We start from the raw sequence: 20,514 nt of genomic DNA, 5'->3' as shown, positions 1-20,514 counted from the left end.
GCGTGCCGCGGCCGCGACCGGCGAGTGCCAGAACTGCCTAGGAATTTCATGATGTGCCAAAACGTCACTAGGCAAATCGTTAAACGGTGAGTTTTGAACGATATGGCGAATGTCCCTGAGCCAATTCATGAAATGGCATCATTTCACGATGTGCCTAGGAATTTCGTGATCTGGCGGACTTTACGATCGGCCGCAGACATATACATAGATGTCGATGCTCGCAACTCTCGCGATGTCGTCCGTCAGTCCATCTAGTGGGAGGCCTGCCATGCCTCTCTTTCCGGCTTGTGATCGCCACTTGAGAATGTAAACATTGAACAAGAAGTACAGTCAGCATAAAAGTTTATAGTACATAGGTTTTTTTTGCAAATATTGACGACCGGATGGTCAAGTGGTACCTACCTGACTACTACGAAGCTTGAGGGCTTGAGGTTCGATTCCCGGCCGGGGCAGATGTTTGTATGAATAATACCAATGTTTGTTCTCGGGTCTTGGATGTTTAATATGTATTTAAGTATGTATTTATTTATATAAGTATGTTTATCCGTTGCCTTGTATCCATAGTACAAGCTTTGCTTAGTTTGGGACTAGCTCAATTGGTGTCAAGTGTCCCATGATATTTGTTTTATTTATTTATAAATTTGTATTGTTTCAGAAAACTTTTAGGTGAATTTATAAGCATTCAGTCCTACTATTCTTTGAAATGCACAGTGAAGACTTACCTGTAGGTGAAAAACTTTAGTAAGCGTCCTGGTTGTATGTACTCGTAGTAGCACAGATTTGATATGGATCTTAAGTCATTTTTCGAATATGGAACGTCGACTTATCTATCATCATCATCATCATCCAGCCGAATGTCCCACTGCTGGGCACAGGCCTCCTCTCAGAATGAGAGAGCTGGGGCAGTAGTTCCCACGCGGGCCCGGTGCGGATTGGGAACTTCACACTCACCATTTAATTGCTTCGCAGGCTTGTGCAGGTTTCCTCACGATGTTTTCCTTCACCGTAATGGTGTCCTTCGCCGTAATGTCCTACACCGGTCATGGTGAATTACAAATGTAATTTCGCACATGAATTTCGAAAAACTCAGAGGTGCGAGCGGGGGTTTGAACCCACGATCCTCTGCTTGAGAGCACCACGGCTTCTCTATACGGAAACGTTACTACTACATAGGTAGGTACAACAGGTCATTTACTTAAGTTTTTCACGTATAACAGTATCCGGGAAAACACCGCTTACCAAGTACGACGTCATAAGTATGACGTCATAGCAGTTTAATGGCAGTTAAAGGTCATAAATCATACTTAATATATATTATTCTGCACGTTTTATCATTGTTGGGTTAAAACATATTATGAGAAACCGATCATTTTCCTGACGTGTACAGTTGACAATAAAATTAGTTAAAATACCATCTCAGCCTGTACCTATGTGGTCTGTACCTAATACGGGCAAATAATTTAAACATAGATCGTATTCGTCAGACTGAACAAAATTATTCAGCGACTTTTAAAAATAATGGATCCTTTGATTTTCCCTTTTTCATACAAATAAAATACTGTTATCAATGTACGCCATCCTAGAACCCAGCTGACGTCGCCTGTCACTGTAACGCTACAGGTCGAATAAACCTTTAAAATGTAATAAAAATAAACTAATTATTTCAAAGTCAAAGTCAAAATATCTTTATTCAATTCAGGCTATAACAAGCACTTATGAATGTCAAAAAAAAACTACCACCGGTTCGGAAAAACCTCTGCTGAGAAGAATCCGGCAAGAAACTCAACGAGGTATATATTTTTAAAAAAGTCGCTGAACTAATGTTGTTCGGTTTGACGGGTACGATCTATATTTTAATTATTTGCTCGTGTTACAGGCCACAGCTGGTATAATATACCCACTACAAGATGATGATGATGATAACTGTCTGTATGATGTATTTATTACTTTTGATAATTACAAAACGTTTGTTACGTAAACATATAACGGGTGGGCCCTTTAACAAGAGTAAGTAATTAAAACGTAGATCGTACTCATCAAACTGAACAACATTAATTCAGCGACTTTTAAAAATGAAAAATAATTATAAAAAACATAAAACTAATAAATAAATCTCTTGACATACTGACTGTACTAACAGATCTGAGTCCGGCTTTTTATAGTTTACTCGAACAGTCGGCTTTAAGCACAAACTGTGGTTAGACGCACCTTTGTGAATTAAACTGTGTACCTACATAACGGAAATAGAAAAACAATTACAATACAGAAAAACAATGTTCACTTTCACGCTTCTAATATTTACTTGTGGAGGTATTTTTTCTGTGAATTTAAAGCCGAGTTTAGACTTGCAAGAAAAATCGTGCAAGTTGCATTACGTGGCCTCGATTGACAGTGACGGCCTCGCAATGTAAGGCAACTTGTACGATTTTTCTTGCAAGTCTAAACTCGGCTTTACGAACAAATCAGACAAACAAGTGTAAGCCAAACAAATCTAAGTCCTTGAATAAAGATGATTTGATCGCGGATATTAAATAGTTGGAACTTTACTAAAAAAGAAGAAAAAGTCCTGACTGACTCATCATCGTCAACGCTCAACCCATCCTAAAGCCTAGTTTAGACTTTCAATAAAAATGGTGCAAGTTGTATTACATTGCAAGTTGGCAAAAGGAACGAGTTTGAAATGGTCAATCGACCGTAGCAATGTAATGCTACTTGCTTGTTTTTTCTTGCGATTCTAAACTAGGCTTTAGACCTATCAAGCTGTAATTTTGCATAGATGCTCCTTTTATAATATAGATAGTGAATAATTGGATTATAAATAACATCTACCGAGAAACAAACAAAATGGTAAACACTGCATCAGTAGAATTGTAAGTGCAGCGAGGGGATCAAAGTACGACGGCCAAAAAAAAAATCTGCTGCCGAGAAAAATATAAAGGCCACCGCGCTGATAAACTCAAAAATCGTTTAATTATCCTATTTCTATAGGTAAAAGAAACACGGTGAAGTCGCAAGCGCGAGCTGGTTTCACAAACAACAACAAAGTTCCTTGTACGCTGAGCTATTAAACTCCGTGATGATATCAGCAACGAGGAAAACAATATCGTAATAAATGTTATTTACTATCGTTAATAATAAATGGTGTTTTAACAGTGATCCGCGTACATACAGAGGGCTATGGAGTGTTCAAGGATTTCAGTGCAAGGAATAAAAGAGTGAGTATTTTTTTTAGTGCCGACTATTTTCGTGTTAATAATAACAATATCTTTAATTCATGATTATTTGATTTAGGTACTGCCATTTCGTTTTAATTTCAGTTCCCAGTCAAGTTATTACAGTACTTTTAATTAGCAGAGTCACAGTCAAAGTCATAATATCTTTATTCAATTTAGGCTATAACAAGCACTTATGAATGTCAAAAAAAATCTACCACCGGTTCGGAAAAACCTCTGTTGAGAAGAATCCGGCAAGAAAATCAACAAGGTATATTTTTTTAAACAGATTTACAATATACATCACAAGTATTTAACACAACTTTATTTTTAATTTTAAACCAATGTGTAAACATTATTATTATTTCACATGATTTCATTTTACCGAGATACGTTTAAAGACATATTTTATTAAAGCTGATTATTTACTGTCAAACGTTTGCCCAAATTTAGGCAGTGCATAAGTTAGGTTAGAACTGCGACCTTCGACACGTTAATGACAACAGCAATGAACAAAAATCTGGAAAATGGATTATTATAATGCTTTGCCGATATTGAATTTATTTAGTAACAAAAAACTCCTTCGGTTGCTAGGCTCGTCTATGCTACCAGCTTTATAATTAAATATTTGATCATAACTTTGGAAAACACTCATAAACCCACAATATAGCGATGTAGCGACCAGGGCACCATGTAAACACAACAGCTGCTTGCTAATTACGTCAAGGTGATGTTACGTAAGGTTCGCAAAGGTTCAACAAACGGGAAATGAGGAAGGTGATTGTCTTGTCTTTGGATTTTTTTTCTCGATGGTACCTAATGACTGATCATTTTTTCATAAAGACTAGTTTTTTCCACCAGACCAGGCTAAACACAGTCCGGAAGCTTCGCAATTTAAGCAATGTCCCAGTGTATGACATGCTAATGCGGAATAATAGTCGACACCTTGCTGTTATCTCTATTGCTAATGCTAATATAATGGAAAGAGGGTTTTCGAACAGGCGTAATTTCGCTAGATGGCGTTAGTAATCGTGAGGTCCGTTTGACGTTTGAGTCTTTTTGCGATTGGCTCATTTATAATTAATAATTTATTCGACATAATTTGTTATATTTATTAGAAAAATAAATAAAAAAAACTGTCAGTACAATCTGTCAATAACCGCACACAAAATTCCGGGCCCCGATAATTTTAAACAAAAAATTATACAGGTTGATGTAGATGTTAAATTTGTTTCAGCAAGTTGCAGAGGACAGGTGGTCATGGGGATACGTAGACGTGACTGAACACCCGGTGCGTTCTTTAAAGCTAATCTTAACTAAGTGGTTGAATCTCTAACATAAACAAACTATTACTTATAACTAACCTACAAACAACTCTAACACATTAAATTTATACTTAAAACGAAACGAAGGCAAATGATGCAATTGTAGTGTGTGTGCGAAGTTCCCAAACCGCACTGGGCCCGCGTGGGAACTACCGGCGCAAGCCCTCTTGTTTAGAAGGAAGGCCTGTGCCGTGTAGTGCGTCATAATGACGGCCGAGATGAGATTGGAGACGGATAGGAAACTTCACACATACTATTTAATTCTACCCTAATGAGTGCTGGTTTTCTCACGATGTTTTGCTTCTTCGTAAACGTTATGGTAAATTTCAAGTGTAATTTCGGCGCATAAATTCCAAAAAACTCATAGGTGAGAACTCGGGGTAACCCACGACCCTCTGCTTGAGAAGCCACAGCTCAAACTACTAGGCTACCATAACTTCCCTATACGTAGTAAGAAGTCGATATTCCATAAAAGTGTGCGTCATATTTTCACAGCATAAAGAGCCGTACATAAGTTCCAGCCCACCGCCGAGTTATCCAGATGTCCGTGCCTGTGACCGGTACAATCCACCTGTACCTAACTTCTTGGCGCCTGGTAAAAGGATTAGTGAAGCAAGTGAGTATTAGACCTGCTGTCAAATTGAGTATCACTGTTCCCAACTTTTTGGCCAAATCTGCTAAAAATTACCGTTTAGCTATTACCAGTAAAAGCTGGAGTTAGGTTCCAGATCTTGACCTAGAAAACAGTCTACTCCAGCTGGGTTAGCTTCTTTTATTCCGAGTGATTCCAATGCTAGTAGCATTGCCATCCTACCTCCCCGTGCTTACCAAATTTTAAGCCAATCTGACCAATGGAAGTGGGTAAAAATCGCCTAATAATTACTGTTCTTACTATTAATTCAAAGATTGACTGGTAGAAACCCCTTAAAGTGATAAGTACGCCTTTTTGCAAGTATCTCAAAGTTTGTCAATTGAATTTTGATTCTTTTCTTTTCTACAATAAAGAGTTTACATACAAACACACATACATAATTCTATGTAAACACCCTCGCATAAATGAGGGCTATCGCGTATGAATTCGCCGCTAGAGGCGCTAGTGTAGCGTGAGGTTTACGAAATGTCAAATCTCATAGTTTTTGGGTGAGCTATGCGGGTTTATTTATAATTAGAATAATTTTTTGAATATTTTGCATTACCTGAAATTAATTATGGCATTTATGCGATAAGGGGCAATGAATGTCTGTGTTTTGAGACAGTTTTGTCTTTCGAAAACTTTTGTCCTCCCTTTTTTTCCGAACCAAACGGGACTACGCAAGACTGTGGTTGCTCGATATTTTTAGGGTTTTAATCTTAACTTTGTTTTCACACCCGTAATAACAGACTTTGAAAGCTATACTTAAAAACCTCACGCAACAGTGGCGCCATCTACTAAGACAAAAAATAGCCCTCATTCCCAGTACTTTTACCAAAATAAAATTATAAAATACTACAGGTAGTTCTCAGTAAGTTAGGTGAAAGTTGTCTTAAAGACAAACTACCGGCATTTCAGAACAGAGAACTTGTGAGAATCGCAATAACTCGGACCCCATTCATTTAAATTTCACCTCTTACTTGGAACTTCGAGCTGGGAACCTGTTGCTGGAATTTAACTTTTAATATCGTAACAAAACATAAGAGAATGTTCACGGCTCCATTTACGGCTAGCTCTTACCCACGGCTTCAGTCGCGTGTACTTTTATTCATTTATTGCATTAACTTAGTACCTATTAAAATTAAAATTTCGGGATTCTATTAAGTTCCCGTGGAGATTTACAAAAAAGTTACATCGTTATCTTTATTTGCGTTGTAAAAAAATATCTGTGCAACATTTTGTCTCTAAACTCAGCGGTTGAGCTTTCAGGATTTTGCAATGATTGATACATCCTGATCTCGTGAGAAAATCTCAGCGTGAGAAAAAAAACTTACCCAGTTTGATAGAAATCTGTTCAGCCGTTTTAGCATAAAAAAATAACAAAAACGCACACGCTTGCTCGCATGCACGCACGCGCACACATAATCACTCACCATAATTATTAAATGAGATCAGAGGCCGTATTGCCTAACTTTTCTGGCACTCGCGATCGCAATCAAATGTCATTTCAATGAATCAATCATCAATGTCGATCGCGAGTGCCAGAAAGTTTACGCAATAAGCCCTCAGCTTAAAAACCATTTTAATTATATTGAGCGCAGCAGCAATTGTAAGTAACAAAGTAGGATGAATTGTATTGATGAAACCCGCGTCCCGCATGTTAAGGACAAAGTTACAAAACAAAAGCTTTTTGTTCTTTTTCATGTAGGTGTAAGAACAAATGGTTGAAGAGTTGGAAAAATGACACATTTGTTTTACTTTCTAAATTCCTCTGTTTAAAAGGAAATGAAACTGAACTATTTACAATTTGTAAGCTTTACCTAGCCAATATCTTTAATAATAGCCAATAGCTTTATCAATTGATCATTACCAAATTTACCATACTATTATACGTTCAATGGAAGTGTAAAATACTTACCGTCCAAAGAATAATAACATCAAATAAATAAATATAATTACAAAATGAAATAACTAATATATAACATCATAAAATAAAAAAAAAAAAATATATAATTCTAAAAATGCATTTTACTCATATGAAGCTCCACAGATTAACAACTGAAGTAAATTTTAGGAAGTACCTTTATATTCCACAAACGAATCACAATAAACTTCTTCGTGATTGGCAGAATTAAATGCCATACCACAAACATTATTTTTTACCACCAGAAGATTCTTCAATGCCATCTTTTCTCTTTCCATAAGGTCTTGCAGGTGAGGGCTGCAATTTATATAAAAATTAAAAAGGGTTTTCTACAATGAATACTTATTAAGTTTCATTTAAATAGTTTCCTTCTAAGCATCGTTGGGAACCATTCACAGAAGCGACGCGCGAGCTATTTCGCGCAATACAATTTTATTTACAACTTCTCGTTTCAGAATGCGAGGAATACATTTGGCACATGAAAATTCGAGACGAGAAACAAAAGAAAGCGGTGGAATGTGAGTACGTCACATTTCTTTCCAAATATCCTTGTTCGGTCAAAGAAATGTTGGTACGTTATCTGTTACACTTCTGGAGTCTTAGAAAAAAGCTTATTGTAACGTTGAATAAATTCAAAGTGTTTATTATCAATTATTTCTTACGATAATAAAGCAAACTAAGATTTAACTCAAATTTTAATGGGTTTGGATCTCGGGCTCGCCTCTGGATTTCTCAGATTTTGCTATGAGCTTTGCGATAAAAGACAATATCATGGGAAAATCTACACTCAAACGCAAATCAATTCAGTGGTGTGTGTGAAGTTCTTAATTCGCACTGGGGTCGCGTGAGAACTGGAGCCCATGCTCACTCTTTCTCAGAAGAGACCTGTGCCCAGGTTGATAGGTAAATTTTGGTTAGCAGTACCATAAAACGTAATTTTGCATAGATCAATCCCAGCTATAATTAAATGTCTCTACAAAGTTGTATAATAATGTGTTTATTACAGGTGATGAGTATTACAAAAGGAACCGGGATCCCAATGAACCCCCACCACTATCAGCTGTCGGAGGACACAGTACATTAATAGGAGAATATCCCCACATGGTAATAATAGTTGTATTACAATTTGTTTTATAGCTATTAGCTACATTTGACAAGATTCTGACAAAACCGTGATCGTTGACGGGACATCAAGGGGTCCTTTACAAAAGTCAATTATTTTCGGCGCTCGCTTTTACTATTATAAATAAACCATTACTTATAACCAGTAAAGTCAGCAATTGAGCTTATCTTAAAAGCTAACAGGTCTCCCACATAACCTAATATAAACTTACCTTAGTAAACCTGTTGCCCAATAGGCAAAGTTGGTTAGTAGAATAGAGTAACCTACTCAGGTTAGGTATAAAGCACTTGTGGTTGTGAGATATATCCTGATCAATGAATCTCTTCCCATCTTCTTTGTCGGATACTCTTGACAGAGCAGTCGTGGGTACGCAGCACGTTGAACAATTCTACGCCAATTGTTCGTGTCTGTCGCTTTCCAGAGGCAAGTGTTGAGAGGAGTATTTGTTAGGGCTTTTATCTGGTCAGTCCAGCGTGAAGAACATCTTCACGATCTTTTGCCATCGACCCTGTCCTGCACTACAAGTCGCTCTATAGAGTGCTCCTCATGTCGAGACTACATCTGATCAATGAATATACAGTCAGCAGCAGAAGTAGAGCACCTTGGCGGTACAGTCGTTTTTATATCATTTTGAGCACCGCAATCGCTCATCCGCTTCTGCAGCTGATTGTACAATAAGCGACATTTAACCTAATGTTTTAGGGTGCTGTTGGTTGGAAAGCAGCTGGTGGAGGAACGTGGATATTCAAATGCGGCAGTTCTCTTATCAGTGCTAAATTTCTTTTGACTGCTGGCCACTGCTCCAGAGCCTCACCCCGTGACGAAACTGTTGCTGACATAACACCGAAGATTGTGCGACTGGGAGACAAGAACATTGCTGATGTGGTGAGCAGAGATACCTACGTTAACATTAAGGTGTTGTGTGTTGTGAAATGTACGCAGAATAATTCAGCCTTTAATGGGGTAAATTCAGCTGAGTACGTTTTAAAGTTACCTAGAAACTTATTTATTTATTTATTATATATTTATGTGGGAATGAGGGTTGATTTTTGTACGAATGATTTGATGTAAACGAGCGACCGAATGACTGAAGACTACTGCTTAGTGAATGGGACGGGAGAGTGAGTGAAAGAGATTTGTGTTACGATCGGGTAAGCCTTGGTGCTAGTTGTGTTTTCTGTCTTTTCAATTTTTTTGCATATTCGATAGTTTAATTTTTATTAAACTTTTCTATTTTCATTTCAAAAACATTGTTTCCTTCGCATGATCGTACATTTATTTAAGTATTTAAGATTAAGGTTGACAAATGTATCACTACGTTTAGGCAATGGTTAAATTTTAGAAAAATTATTTGCTTCTTTTTGCAGTACTACAATCAGCAATTCCCAAATGACAAAGAAATTTCCAGAATTATAGTTCACCCCCAGTACGCTCCTCCGAAGAAATACAACGACATAGCCATAATAGAACTAGTCGAAGAAGTACTCGAGTTCACCGAACTTGTACAACCAGCTTGCCTGTGGACTAAATTTGACACCAGCAGTCTTGGGCTAGAAGCCACTTTAACCGGATGGGGAGTTGTTGATACAAGTAAGAAAATTGTGAATATTGATTATCCCTTTTATTTCTTCTATTTTTCCGGCAGCATTTTTTACGGGTGGGGTAAAATTAAATTTCTTGCTCATCATAGAAAAACCTCTGCTGAAAATGTTACCCTGTCTTGGTTGATCACAACCCATCGCCCATCTAGTATCACCATATACTAGAGGTAGGTATAAACCGTATGTCCTATCTCGTACATTGTCATCTTCCACGAGAATGTTATAATTAGTCTATTTATATGTGTTATAATTATATGAATATGTATGCACTCCATAGTGCATGCCTCATTTGAATGTTTGTATTTCTTTTAGCCAATCTCCAGAGTTCACCGGAACTGCAAGCAGCTGAGGTGGATATAATAGATTCAAAAGTGTGTGACAATCTCTTACGGTCTTTCTGCAGTCGGCTGTGGTGTGGCATGCAGGATGGTCAAATCTGTGCTGGCAAGTTGACTGGTGGCGTTGATGCTTGTCAGGTACTTATACTTGAAGAAGAAAATAAACGAAAAGCATTAAAAAAAAGCTTCAAAATAGGACATAAATGTGTTGAACCGGAAAACATTACATTACTAAGACTGATGTATGGCTGAGCATGATAAGCAAGGAAGTGGAGTAATGTGCGAGAAAAAAAACGCGCTGAGCGAGGGTAGAAAAATGAAGGATTCATTGGTAAGGAAGGATCCAATGGTAATCCTACATATAATATTGTAGTTTTGGAACCTAATTAAAGGACGTCCTAGATAAGTAGGTAGGTATTACTCGTTACACGCAGAATAGCAAAAACTTTGCTAGCAGAGAGACGTAAAATTTCGCGCACATCTCTGGTGAACGTACAGCTTTGTGCAACTGGGACTTGCACGCCAAAGTTTCATACATTTATTATTTTCCCCACTAGTTTAATCAGATTTATTTCCGTTTCAGGGTGACTCCGGTGGTCCACTTCAAGTGAGGATTCCTCTCGCCATTCAGGACCAAGGGGCAATGCACTACGTGATCGGCGTAACGTCATTCGGTATTGGATGCGCCCGCGCAAGCAAGCCAGGAATATACACCAGAGTCTCCACCTATATTGACTGGATTGAAAGTGTCGTGTGGCCATTCAGTAAACCTTTTCGCGTATATTAAAAAAGTAACAGAACCATGTTTTTTTAAACAACTGGGGAAAGGCAAGTTGCTAGATTGCCGAATGTTAAGAACAGGCTAGGGTCCGTCAAAGAAAAAACCAATTCGAATCAATAAAAAAAAACTGACCCAAGCACCCTGCAGAGCCAAACGGGAGATTGCATCCTCCTCATCCGTCTTTTTTTTTATTCGACTGGTTGGCAAACGAGCAAGTGGGTCTCCTGATGTTAAGAGATCACCACTGCCCATAGACACCTGCAACACCAGAGGTATTGCAGATGCGTTGCCAACCTAGAGGCCTAAGATGGGATACCTCAAGTGCCAGTAATTTCACCGGCTGTCTTACTCTCCACGCCGAAACACAACAGTGCAAGCACTGCTGATTCACGGCAACATTAGTCTTTCCAGCAAATGGCTGAAGCAGGACTCTATGGGTAGATCAGAAACCCCTCCAACGTTCTTTTCACCGTAGTAAGCTTCAGAGAATCGGGGGCGTACAGTGGGGTTTTTTAGCATGTGAAGGTCCGACACTGTCTGGGCTTCCCATTTTTCCCGACTGCACGCCTCCACCTCCTATAAAGCACCTTTAAAAACTAAAAATAAAAGCAAGGACCTAGTGTCGCGAGTCCTTCATCACCCCAGCCTATATGCGTCCCACTGCTGGGCACAGGCCTCCTCTCAGAACAAGAGGGCTTGGGCCGTATTTCCCACGCGGGCCCAGTGCGATTGGGAACTTCACACGCACCATTGAATTGCTTCGCAGGTTTGCGCAGGTTTCCTCACGATGTTTCCTTCACCGCAAAGCTCGTGGTAAATTTCAAATGTATTCCGCACATGAATTTCGAAAAACTCAAGGTGCGAGCCGGGTTTGAACCCACGACCTCTGCTTGAGAGGCGATAGGTCAAACCACTAGGCCACCACGGCTTCAGCGTGGGTCCTTAAGGCGACTAAATCCAAAACAAAAACGTACAATAGCAACACCAGAAACATTACAACTGTAACAATAGGTTAGACTAAACAACTAAGATGGAATACATCTGCCTAAAAATCATCGGCATAAAAATGCCTTATAAAATGATGTGACTGGTCCTTTTTATTATGCTCTGTGTCTATTGAAGCTTCCTGTGCATTCTCCCTTCTACCACAGCGTAGTAACTATACATCACTGAATCGTCCTAACAACTCTAAAACTCCTTTTATCCCCAGTAAACAAATAGTGTAGCTCAACAACATTGTACAAACGTCCTGGACAAATTGTTCGGCTTACAAGGATGCAAACTAGCTTTATTACTCGACGTTTTGCTCCGACATCTGTTAGGATAACATAAAAGGTAGGAGGTGAAGCCGCGACAATCGGTCAAGTGGAGGCACGCTTGGGCGATATTTTGGCAAAGATTTGCGACCGTACTGAGAAATCTAGGACACGTGCTTAAATTCAAAGATTTATTGTATCACAGAGATAGAAATCGTAGAATTATACACACACACAACGGTACAATAGTGACAGGTTGCTAGTCTGTCGCCTACGGTATACCTTAACCATATCCTCAGTCGCCTCTTACGACATCCACGGAAGAAATGGAGAGGTGTAATTCTAACACAAAAATTAAAAGTATAAATAAATGTGGAATAGAATTATACGAGTAAATGTGGAAATTTGTCAGTGTGTTTGTAACTCTTGATAAAACGGCAGAATGGATGTGGATCAATAAGATTTTCATGTAGCGTAAAAAGGCATTTTCCCTTTTTAATGACGCTTATTTATTTTCTTCAGAATTGGGCAATTCTGGGTTCTTCGTACTCAGAATCACGAGCGCTTTTGATTTTGACGAAGAAAAGAGTCCCTAACTTTTTTGACAGTTTTCTGACTTTTTTCCATACAGTTTATATGGTTCGTTACAAAATGGACACTTGGACACATAAAAATTTATGGGAAAGTGCTCGTGATTCTGAGTAAGAAGAACTCGGAATTATCTGATTCGGAGAAAAATAATTAGTGTCATTTAAAGAATACCCCAAAAGCTAGTTTTTTCTTATATATTCTTTAAAAAAAAAAAATTTTTATTTAATAATTTACTATAACGTTTTAAACTTTCGTGATTCTCACTCATAGTCAAAATACCATATACGGGACTTATCACGCTATTTTTACACAAGAGGTCGAGGTAAATATTACTTGTGTAAAAATAGCGTGATAAGTCCCGTAAGTATTTTGACTATAATAATTTACTATAATGTAGGATTTCAGTTGCATCGCCAAGCCCAACATTTCAAGAGAGCGAAGTCACGGGGCATTGGTAATTATGTATTATTTAACTAATTATGGTAGCTTTCAGAACAACATAAACAATAAAAAAACTGCTACCAGGGCACCAGAAGTAAAGGGTAGTGTTCCTTAAGCCGCGTCACGTCAGTCTTGTCTCCGGTGACGCAGTCGCAGACGGATAACCCCACTGAAGGCAGATTAGGGCAAATCCTCACTGCTCCATGATCCAGTTAAATGGAATCCGCGGAAATCGCTCCACTTTGAAACGCTCTAACGATTGGCCGTTGTTCTTTTTTTCTGGAATACTGAGCGATTTGTTCGCGTTACTTTTATTCGTTGGATTGAATAAGTGGCAGTTTAGTTACCTATTTAAAAATCGAAAGATTTACTAACTTTTGCTACTGTCAAAAAAAATATTTGAAGTGTTTTACCCGACTGCCCAAAGGAGGGTTACCTATGTTTTTTGAGCGTATGTATCTATGTTTGTATGTGTATTTCTTTGGTCCTCCCTACAGTCTAAACTGCGAGTGAGTCATTGTTAGACCCTTCAGAATCGGCGAAGTGACAAAGGATATTAATATTTCAAAAAAAATTGGCGGGTTAAAAAGTCTTTTACATTGTAGGTATTAAAAGAAAGTTAATAATTAGCCCATTCACAGAAATAACAAAAAAATATGAAAAAAAATACCCGATGGCCTTAAAAACTAAAGAGAATAAACAAATCCAATGGTCTAGAACTATTGCAACTTTAAGTTCAAAAGTTGGGACCCACTATGAGATTTTTTCCTTTTACTGAGAATTTTTCAGCCGATCACGTCACGATTTTCAATGGGTCCCGAAGAACTTTAAATTATTTCACACAGTTCCAGACCACATTACTTATTTTCTTTTAAGATTTTTAAACCAGTCCACCAGCCAGCCAGGTAGGTACTTAATTTTTTTTTTTTTAATAAAACGCTTGTTGTGAAAATAATAATTGGAACAGTTTTTATTAGGGTTCCGTAGCCAAATGGCAAAAACGGAACCCTTATGGATTCGTCATGTCTGTCTGTCTGTCTGTCCTTCCGTATGTCACAGCCACTTTTTACCGAAAGTATAAGAACTATACTGTTGAAACTTGGTAAGTAGATGTATTCTGTGAACCGTATTAAGATTTTCACACAAAAATAGAAAAAACAAAAACAATAAGTTTTGGGGGTTCCCATACTTAGAACTGAAACTCATTTTATTCCCATACATGTGGGGTATCTATGGATATTATAGGTCTTCAAAAATGATATTGAGGTTTCCAATATAATTTTTTTCTATATATGATGTACATTACCATGCAAACTTCCACCGAAAATTGGTTTGAACGAGATCTAGTAAGTAGTTTTTTTTAATACGTCATAAATCGTAAAGTAAAGGAAACTTATATATTATGATACTTGCTGCTACGGAACCCTTCATGGGCGAGTCCGACTCGCACTTGGCCGCTGTTATTAAATATATTGACCCGGATAACTCACGTCTTAAATCGTCGTGTGCGCGTGTTGCAGCAGCCGCCGAGTCGCGTTGCTCCTAAGAGGAAGGGCTACGGATTAGCCCGAAACATTTCGAGCTAAACTCGATTTAAGAAGTGAGTTATCCGGGTCAATATATTTGATATGAGTGAGTCTCACGGTAGTTTAATGTTCAAAACAGTCTTTATGCTATGGAGCTGCCACTGACTTTTTATCTCAACTAAATAATCTGTATATTTAGTACCGTAAAATGCTTCAACTTTGCCCTCTGGTCCCAACATTGCCTGATTCGATTTAGAGTCGATAACTCAGCACCCTTTAGGTTTTTAAACTTTTATCCCCCCGTAATAATAATTCCCGTGTAGATAAAAAATGAAAACCTATAAGAGTGCTAAGTTATCGACTCTAAATCAAATCAGGCAATGTTGTGGCCAGAGGGCAAAGTTGAAGTAGTTTACGGTACTTATTCTTAATTAACACAGAATTTAATTAATTTTTTTCCATGGAACCGAGACATCTTTTAGTTTAAACATGCACTCACAGTTACACGGAGCAAATGCGAGTGTCACAGCCTCCCACCATCAGTCAACTCGAACATTAAGCGACGGATTATTAATGGCGACCCTCTCATTTGACTGTACCTGGCTATGAATAATTTTCAAACCCGCCGCCTTTTGGACAGCTTGGAAAAAGCGCAGTGACCTTTTTACCTGAGAATGTGGAACAATATAGTAATACGTTTGATTTATTCCGGGCTCAGACCAAAGATTAAATATAGATGACAGAAGTAGTATCAGAGTACAGTCAACGTTATTAATAACTGATCACTTCTGTACCTTGTCGCTTTTAGACGTTACACAATTTCGTATGACTTTTCAAACATGACGTTAAAGTGACGAGGTACTAAAGTGATCACTTATTATGACGTGTTAACTATAGTAAAGTAAAGTAAATCTTTATTTACTTGTAAACACAAGAAGGCTACACACACAACACAGAAAAAATACAAGTTTTAACTTGTACTGCGACTCCTTAAATAAACAAAACAAAAATAGAAAAAATAAACAATATTTTTTTATATTTAAGTAGGTAGATATGCGTCCGTATGAGTACTATAGATGTACTGTCTCTAAGTTTGGCTTTGTACAATCACGAACAGGAATTGCTGAGCCACTTATCATTGTTCAGAATATGACCATATAATGCTATTCGGGCTTATTAATGAAAATATTTCCTACAAGTATGTGTAACTCGGCTAAATTATGAACAGTAGCGAGCTCAACAATCACGATTCGCAATGGTACAACATAAGTATCTCAAGTTTGTCAGATATGTTTGTTTACTTTATTTTAACTTCGTGTCCAACACAGTGTACATAATGTGACACATGTGTGTAGCACATGACTGAGTACTAAAAAGAATTAGCTCCGACACTGTGCTAGAAAGAACTATTCCCATCTCCTTTCTGCTCTTAGTACAGATAATTTATGTAGTACAATATCTCGAGAAGCAATTGAACCAAATCGCTCTGAACTACTCCGAATAGCCGCGATTGGCCGATTCGCGAGCGCCAGCCGAATCAAACTGGACGGTGTGAGGTGGCGGTTTATCGAATGTACTTATTACTTTGAGGGCCGTATCAGCCGTAAGACGTCCACTGTTGGACATAGGCCTCCCCCATAGACCTCCAGTTGCTTCGGTTGAAAACAGCTTGCATCCACCGTGAACCCGCGACTTGAACCAGGTCATCCGTCCATCTCGCAAAAGCAAAAAGAAACGGAACGGTTATAAGAACTCTATAGGTGTGTACTAAAAGACCGAACTAGTACATCTGCACGATTGTACTAGTTGGGAGCGACCTGATTGGTAAACGAGAGCAGTTTTGGACAAATTTGGTACGAGAATGTAGACAACAAGAAGTCCGACATAACACGTGGCTACCTTTTATCTCAAAATTCCGAAGGAACCGGGATAAAATCTCAAAATGTCAACCTCTAGGATTAGAGGTATGAAATTCGCCGCGAGTTTTTTTTTTTTTATTCGACTGGATGGCAAACGAGCAAGTGGGTCTCCTGATGGTAAGAGATCACCACCGCCCATAAACATCTGCAACACCAGGGGTATTGCAGATGCGTTGCCAACCTAGAGGCCTAAGATGGGATACCTCAAGTGCCAGTAATTTCACCGGCTGTCTTACTCTCCACGCCGAAACGCAACAGTGCAAGCACTGCTGCTTCACGGCAGGATTAGCGAGTAAGATGGTGGTAGCAATCCAGGCGGACCTTGCACAAGGTCCTACCACCTGCAAAAAGAGTTATTTTATTCACTTGTTATTTATGGGAAATCCCATAGATTTTTTGCGAAATCTCGGAATTTCAAATCAAGGTAAAATCTAGTCAGACATAAAAAAAAAACTAACATGTTTAACTAAGTTTGGCTCACCAGAGCTCCACGAAAATAAGTAGATTTACTTCTAAGTACAGACAAAGTGAATTCCTAGTAAAATGAAAACAAACAATAAAACTATCCCTCGCAGAGGATAACTGGGAATGCTTCAGACTCCCCGTCACACCGAAGTGGACAAGTCAGCATCGTTTAAATAATTTATTTAATCAGACGTTACTTTGCGGAGGTCCATATCAATGAACTAAAAACAATTACTTTGCTCACCCCGATCTCACGATAGTGACCTTGCATCAAATGCGTGTTCATGCAGTTCTTCATACGCAGAAACACACACAAGTCACACAAACCACTGTAATGTTGCTGAAACGTCGAGGTAAATATTACTAGTGTGTGTTTTAGCGTGATAAGCCTGGTGCGTGATATTTTGACTTAAGTGAAAATCACGAAAGTTTAAGACATTATATAAATGAATTTTTTTCCCATAAAACTACCCAAATGTCAAATGATGTAATAAAACATGTTGGCTTTGGTGCAATGGTTCAAGGCTATTTACCTTTCGCTTTTTTAGTTTCCGTGTGAATTTAAAGCAAAAAAAGTGTAAAAACTAAACAATAGTAAAATAATTCCTAGCTTACCCCAAAATAGTCGGCAGTGTCCCGCAAAATTACTTCTCCAATAGTTCTTATTATTTTTACAAAATTAATATTTATTAACACGGCGGCCGCACACCGTCAAAATCTCAAGACGAACTCTTCTTTTATCTCTTTTTTTCAAAAATAGACAGCGCGCGTTGCAGTACTCATTATCCTATCATTTGAGGTCCGATGCGTTACTCAATCCCCAGGAGCAAGACATATATAAAAATAATCAAATGTGTTGTGTTATGTGTGTGTATGTATGAGCCGGTCCAACTATATTTACTACTATTGATATTAAAAATGAACAATGAAGATAGGCATGTTTGTAGTACTATGTTATCTCGTGTGAGTTCATGCAAGTTTTACAGTAATCTTCCTTTGAGGCAGCGATTTGTCTACAGAGGATAGCGGGCTCGGGCTGAGCCGCTGCTTTGAGATCGATTTATTGGCAATCTTACTTACGTTCTAGTGTATTAGAAAGAAGCGATTGGGCCTCGCAACACGATTTGCTCAAGAGAAAAATATCTCAATTCATCTTCGGTAATAGGTACAAGTGGACTTAAAGTGATTCCAGAAATTCAGTAGATGGTATGGTCAGTTTGAGTGAAATTAGAAAGTTTTTTACCCCGATGTTGTGTTTAACCCGTATGTATGTCTGTCTATTCCTATGTCCTCTCGTAACTACTCAACGGCTGAACCGATTTTGATAAATGATACGTCATTGGATTCATCTTAGTGACGCGAGTGACACTGGGTACATGAAATTCTTAAAAAAATAAAATGGCGGGTTTTTGGCCCGAAATTGTGTCTTCAAAAAAATTTTTTATTTTATCCTGTCGAGTAGGTTGTCAAAATGAAGGGATTTAAAAACAGATTACAAAAATGTACAAGTCATGTATTTTACATACCGTTTTCACAAAACTATTAAAAAAGTGTGAAATAAAACAATAAAATAAAAAAATCAAAACCCGACTGCGTTAAAAAATACATAAAAAGAAGAAAACAAGACGTGGACGTAGTGGTCTAGAACTCTGTTAAGTAGCTAACCTTAAACTTCAACAGTCGAGACCTATTAGGTAGGTACTTAGAATTTTTGAGCTGGTCGCGATTTGAATGGGTTTGGGTGGGTTTAAGTTAGCTACTTAACAGAGTTCTAGACCACTACGTCCAGTCTTGTTTTCTTCTTTTTAGTATTTCTTAAACGCAGTCGGGTTTTGATTTTTTGATTTATTTATTCAAGATGGAAGTCACACCGTTGCAAGGTCGCGTTATTTCTGCTGCATTCGGTTAAGTCCAGTTTGTGCCACACGGCGACTCAAAATTAGTGGTACACATTGTATGAAGCCAATAACGTGACCGAAAATACCCGACTCACAACTGGAAACAGTACGCTTGTCTTGGCTTCACCCTAAAGAACTATCAACTTATGGAAACATTTGTCAACCACGATTAAAAAATCCTTTAAAATATTAATGAACTAAAAGAATTTCCTTGCTCACCCGCGACCTTACGATAGCTAAGCTTATGCAAATATGCGTGTTCATGCAGTTCCTCCACCTCCACACTGTAGAACACACACAAATCACACAAACCCATCTATCACCACCACCACACTACACTGACGCGTTTCGAACTCAAATTCGAACTCAAACAGAGCTCATCTTCAGAGTGACACAACCGTACCGTACCGTTTGTGTCACTCTGAAGATGAGCTCTGCAATGGTTGAGTTCGAAACGCGTCAGTGTAGTGTGGTAGTGGTGATAGATGGATTTGTGTGTGTTCTTACAGTGTGGAGGTGGAGGAACTGCATGAACACGCATATTTTGCATAAGCTTAGCTATCGTAAGGTCGCGGGTGAGCAATTACATTCTTTTAGTTCATTGATGTGGACCTCCGCAAAGTAACGCCTGATTCAATAAATTCTTTAAAATATTTACAAGAGTGTTGTAACAAAAGCTCGTATAGAAGTTATAAGAGAGCGGACTAAGATGAAGGAAAAACCCATATTCAGCAAATAAAGTAAATATTATTATTATTATTATTATTATTAAAACTGGCCAATTGCGAGTCGGACTCGCGCACGAATGGTTCCGTACCATCTACACAACATTCATTAGACATTAGCAAGAAACGGCAAATAAGAAACGAAACGAAGAAACGTTTGTTGTATGGGATCCAAGCCCCCCTTAAATATTTATTTAATTCTGCTTTCAGTATTTTTTGTTATAGCGGCCACAATTATACATAATCTGTGAAAATTTCAACTTAATTTCAACTGTCAAACTATCACGGTTCATGAGATACAGCCTGTCTAGGCCTTGGGTACGGAACCTAAAAAACGGACTAAATACAGAATAACTAATAGTACCTACTAAATATTCAGATGAACTTACAACTGGACTGGGCTCAGAAGGATGGGCTTCCAGTTGATGCTACCATTAACATTCCAGATTAATTCCAAATAACACTCCCTTTATCAGTTCGATAGCGAACCCGTTTAAAGTTTTCTGATGTCCAGACTCAAGCTAATTTTGTCGTAGTTTTTTGTGGACGTCACCCTATCCTACTTACTTCCTACTTTATTAATATTATAAATGCGAAAGTTTGTCAGTCAGTTTGTTTGTTTGTTACTTAATCACGTCTTAACCACTGAGCCGTTTTTATTCCGAAAAATTGCATAGTTCCTGCGGGATAGCGATAAACGAATTTTGTGTGGACGGAGTCGCGGGTAACGGCTAATTTAAAATAATATCCCATGTGTT

The 20,514-nt window shown here is 38.2% G+C and overlaps 1 protein-coding gene across 1 annotated transcript; it reads left to right on the top strand.

The window, feature by feature from the left end:
• Window positions 1-2,185: 2,185 nt before the first annotated feature.
• On the top strand, window positions 2,186-10,954 carry LOC141439534 (tryptase beta-2-like). The gene is made up of 10 exons (XM_074103822.1): window positions 2,186-2,310; window positions 3,154-3,215; window positions 4,450-4,503; window positions 5,033-5,153; window positions 7,548-7,610; window positions 8,099-8,196; window positions 8,918-9,100; window positions 9,583-9,805; window positions 10,129-10,292; window positions 10,738-10,954. Exons 1-10 carry the CDS (start codon window positions 2,274-2,276, stop codon window positions 10,939-10,941), a joined length of 1,209 nt encoding a protein of 402 aa, XP_073959923.1. The 5' UTR covers window positions 2,186-2,273; the 3' UTR covers window positions 10,942-10,954.
• Window positions 10,955-20,514: the final 9,560 nt, after the last annotated feature.

This window comes from Choristoneura fumiferana, chromosome 21 (assembly GCF_025370935.1).
Source record: "Choristoneura fumiferana chromosome 21, NRCan_CFum_1, whole genome shotgun sequence".
In the NCBI taxonomy this organism is placed as follows: Eukaryota; Metazoa; Arthropoda; class Insecta; order Lepidoptera; family Tortricidae; genus Choristoneura; species Choristoneura fumiferana.
The sequence above is the reverse complement of the archived record's forward strand: the minus strand, read 5'-3'. Positions and strand labels throughout refer to the sequence as shown.

Excerpts from the sequence above, each read along its gene's own strand:
- LOC141439534 (XM_074103822.1), top strand. The coding sequence starts at position 2,274 with ATGTTCACTTTCACGCTTCTAATATTTACTTGTGGAG. Across the intron at positions 4,504-5,032 it reads TAGACGTGACTGAACACCCG|CATAAAGAGCCGTACATAAG; the intron begins GTGCGTTCTTTA and ends ATATTTTCACAG. Across the intron at positions 7,611-8,098 it reads ACAAAAGAAAGCGGTGGAAT|GTGATGAGTATTACAAAAGG; the intron begins GTGAGTACGTCA and ends TGTTTATTACAG.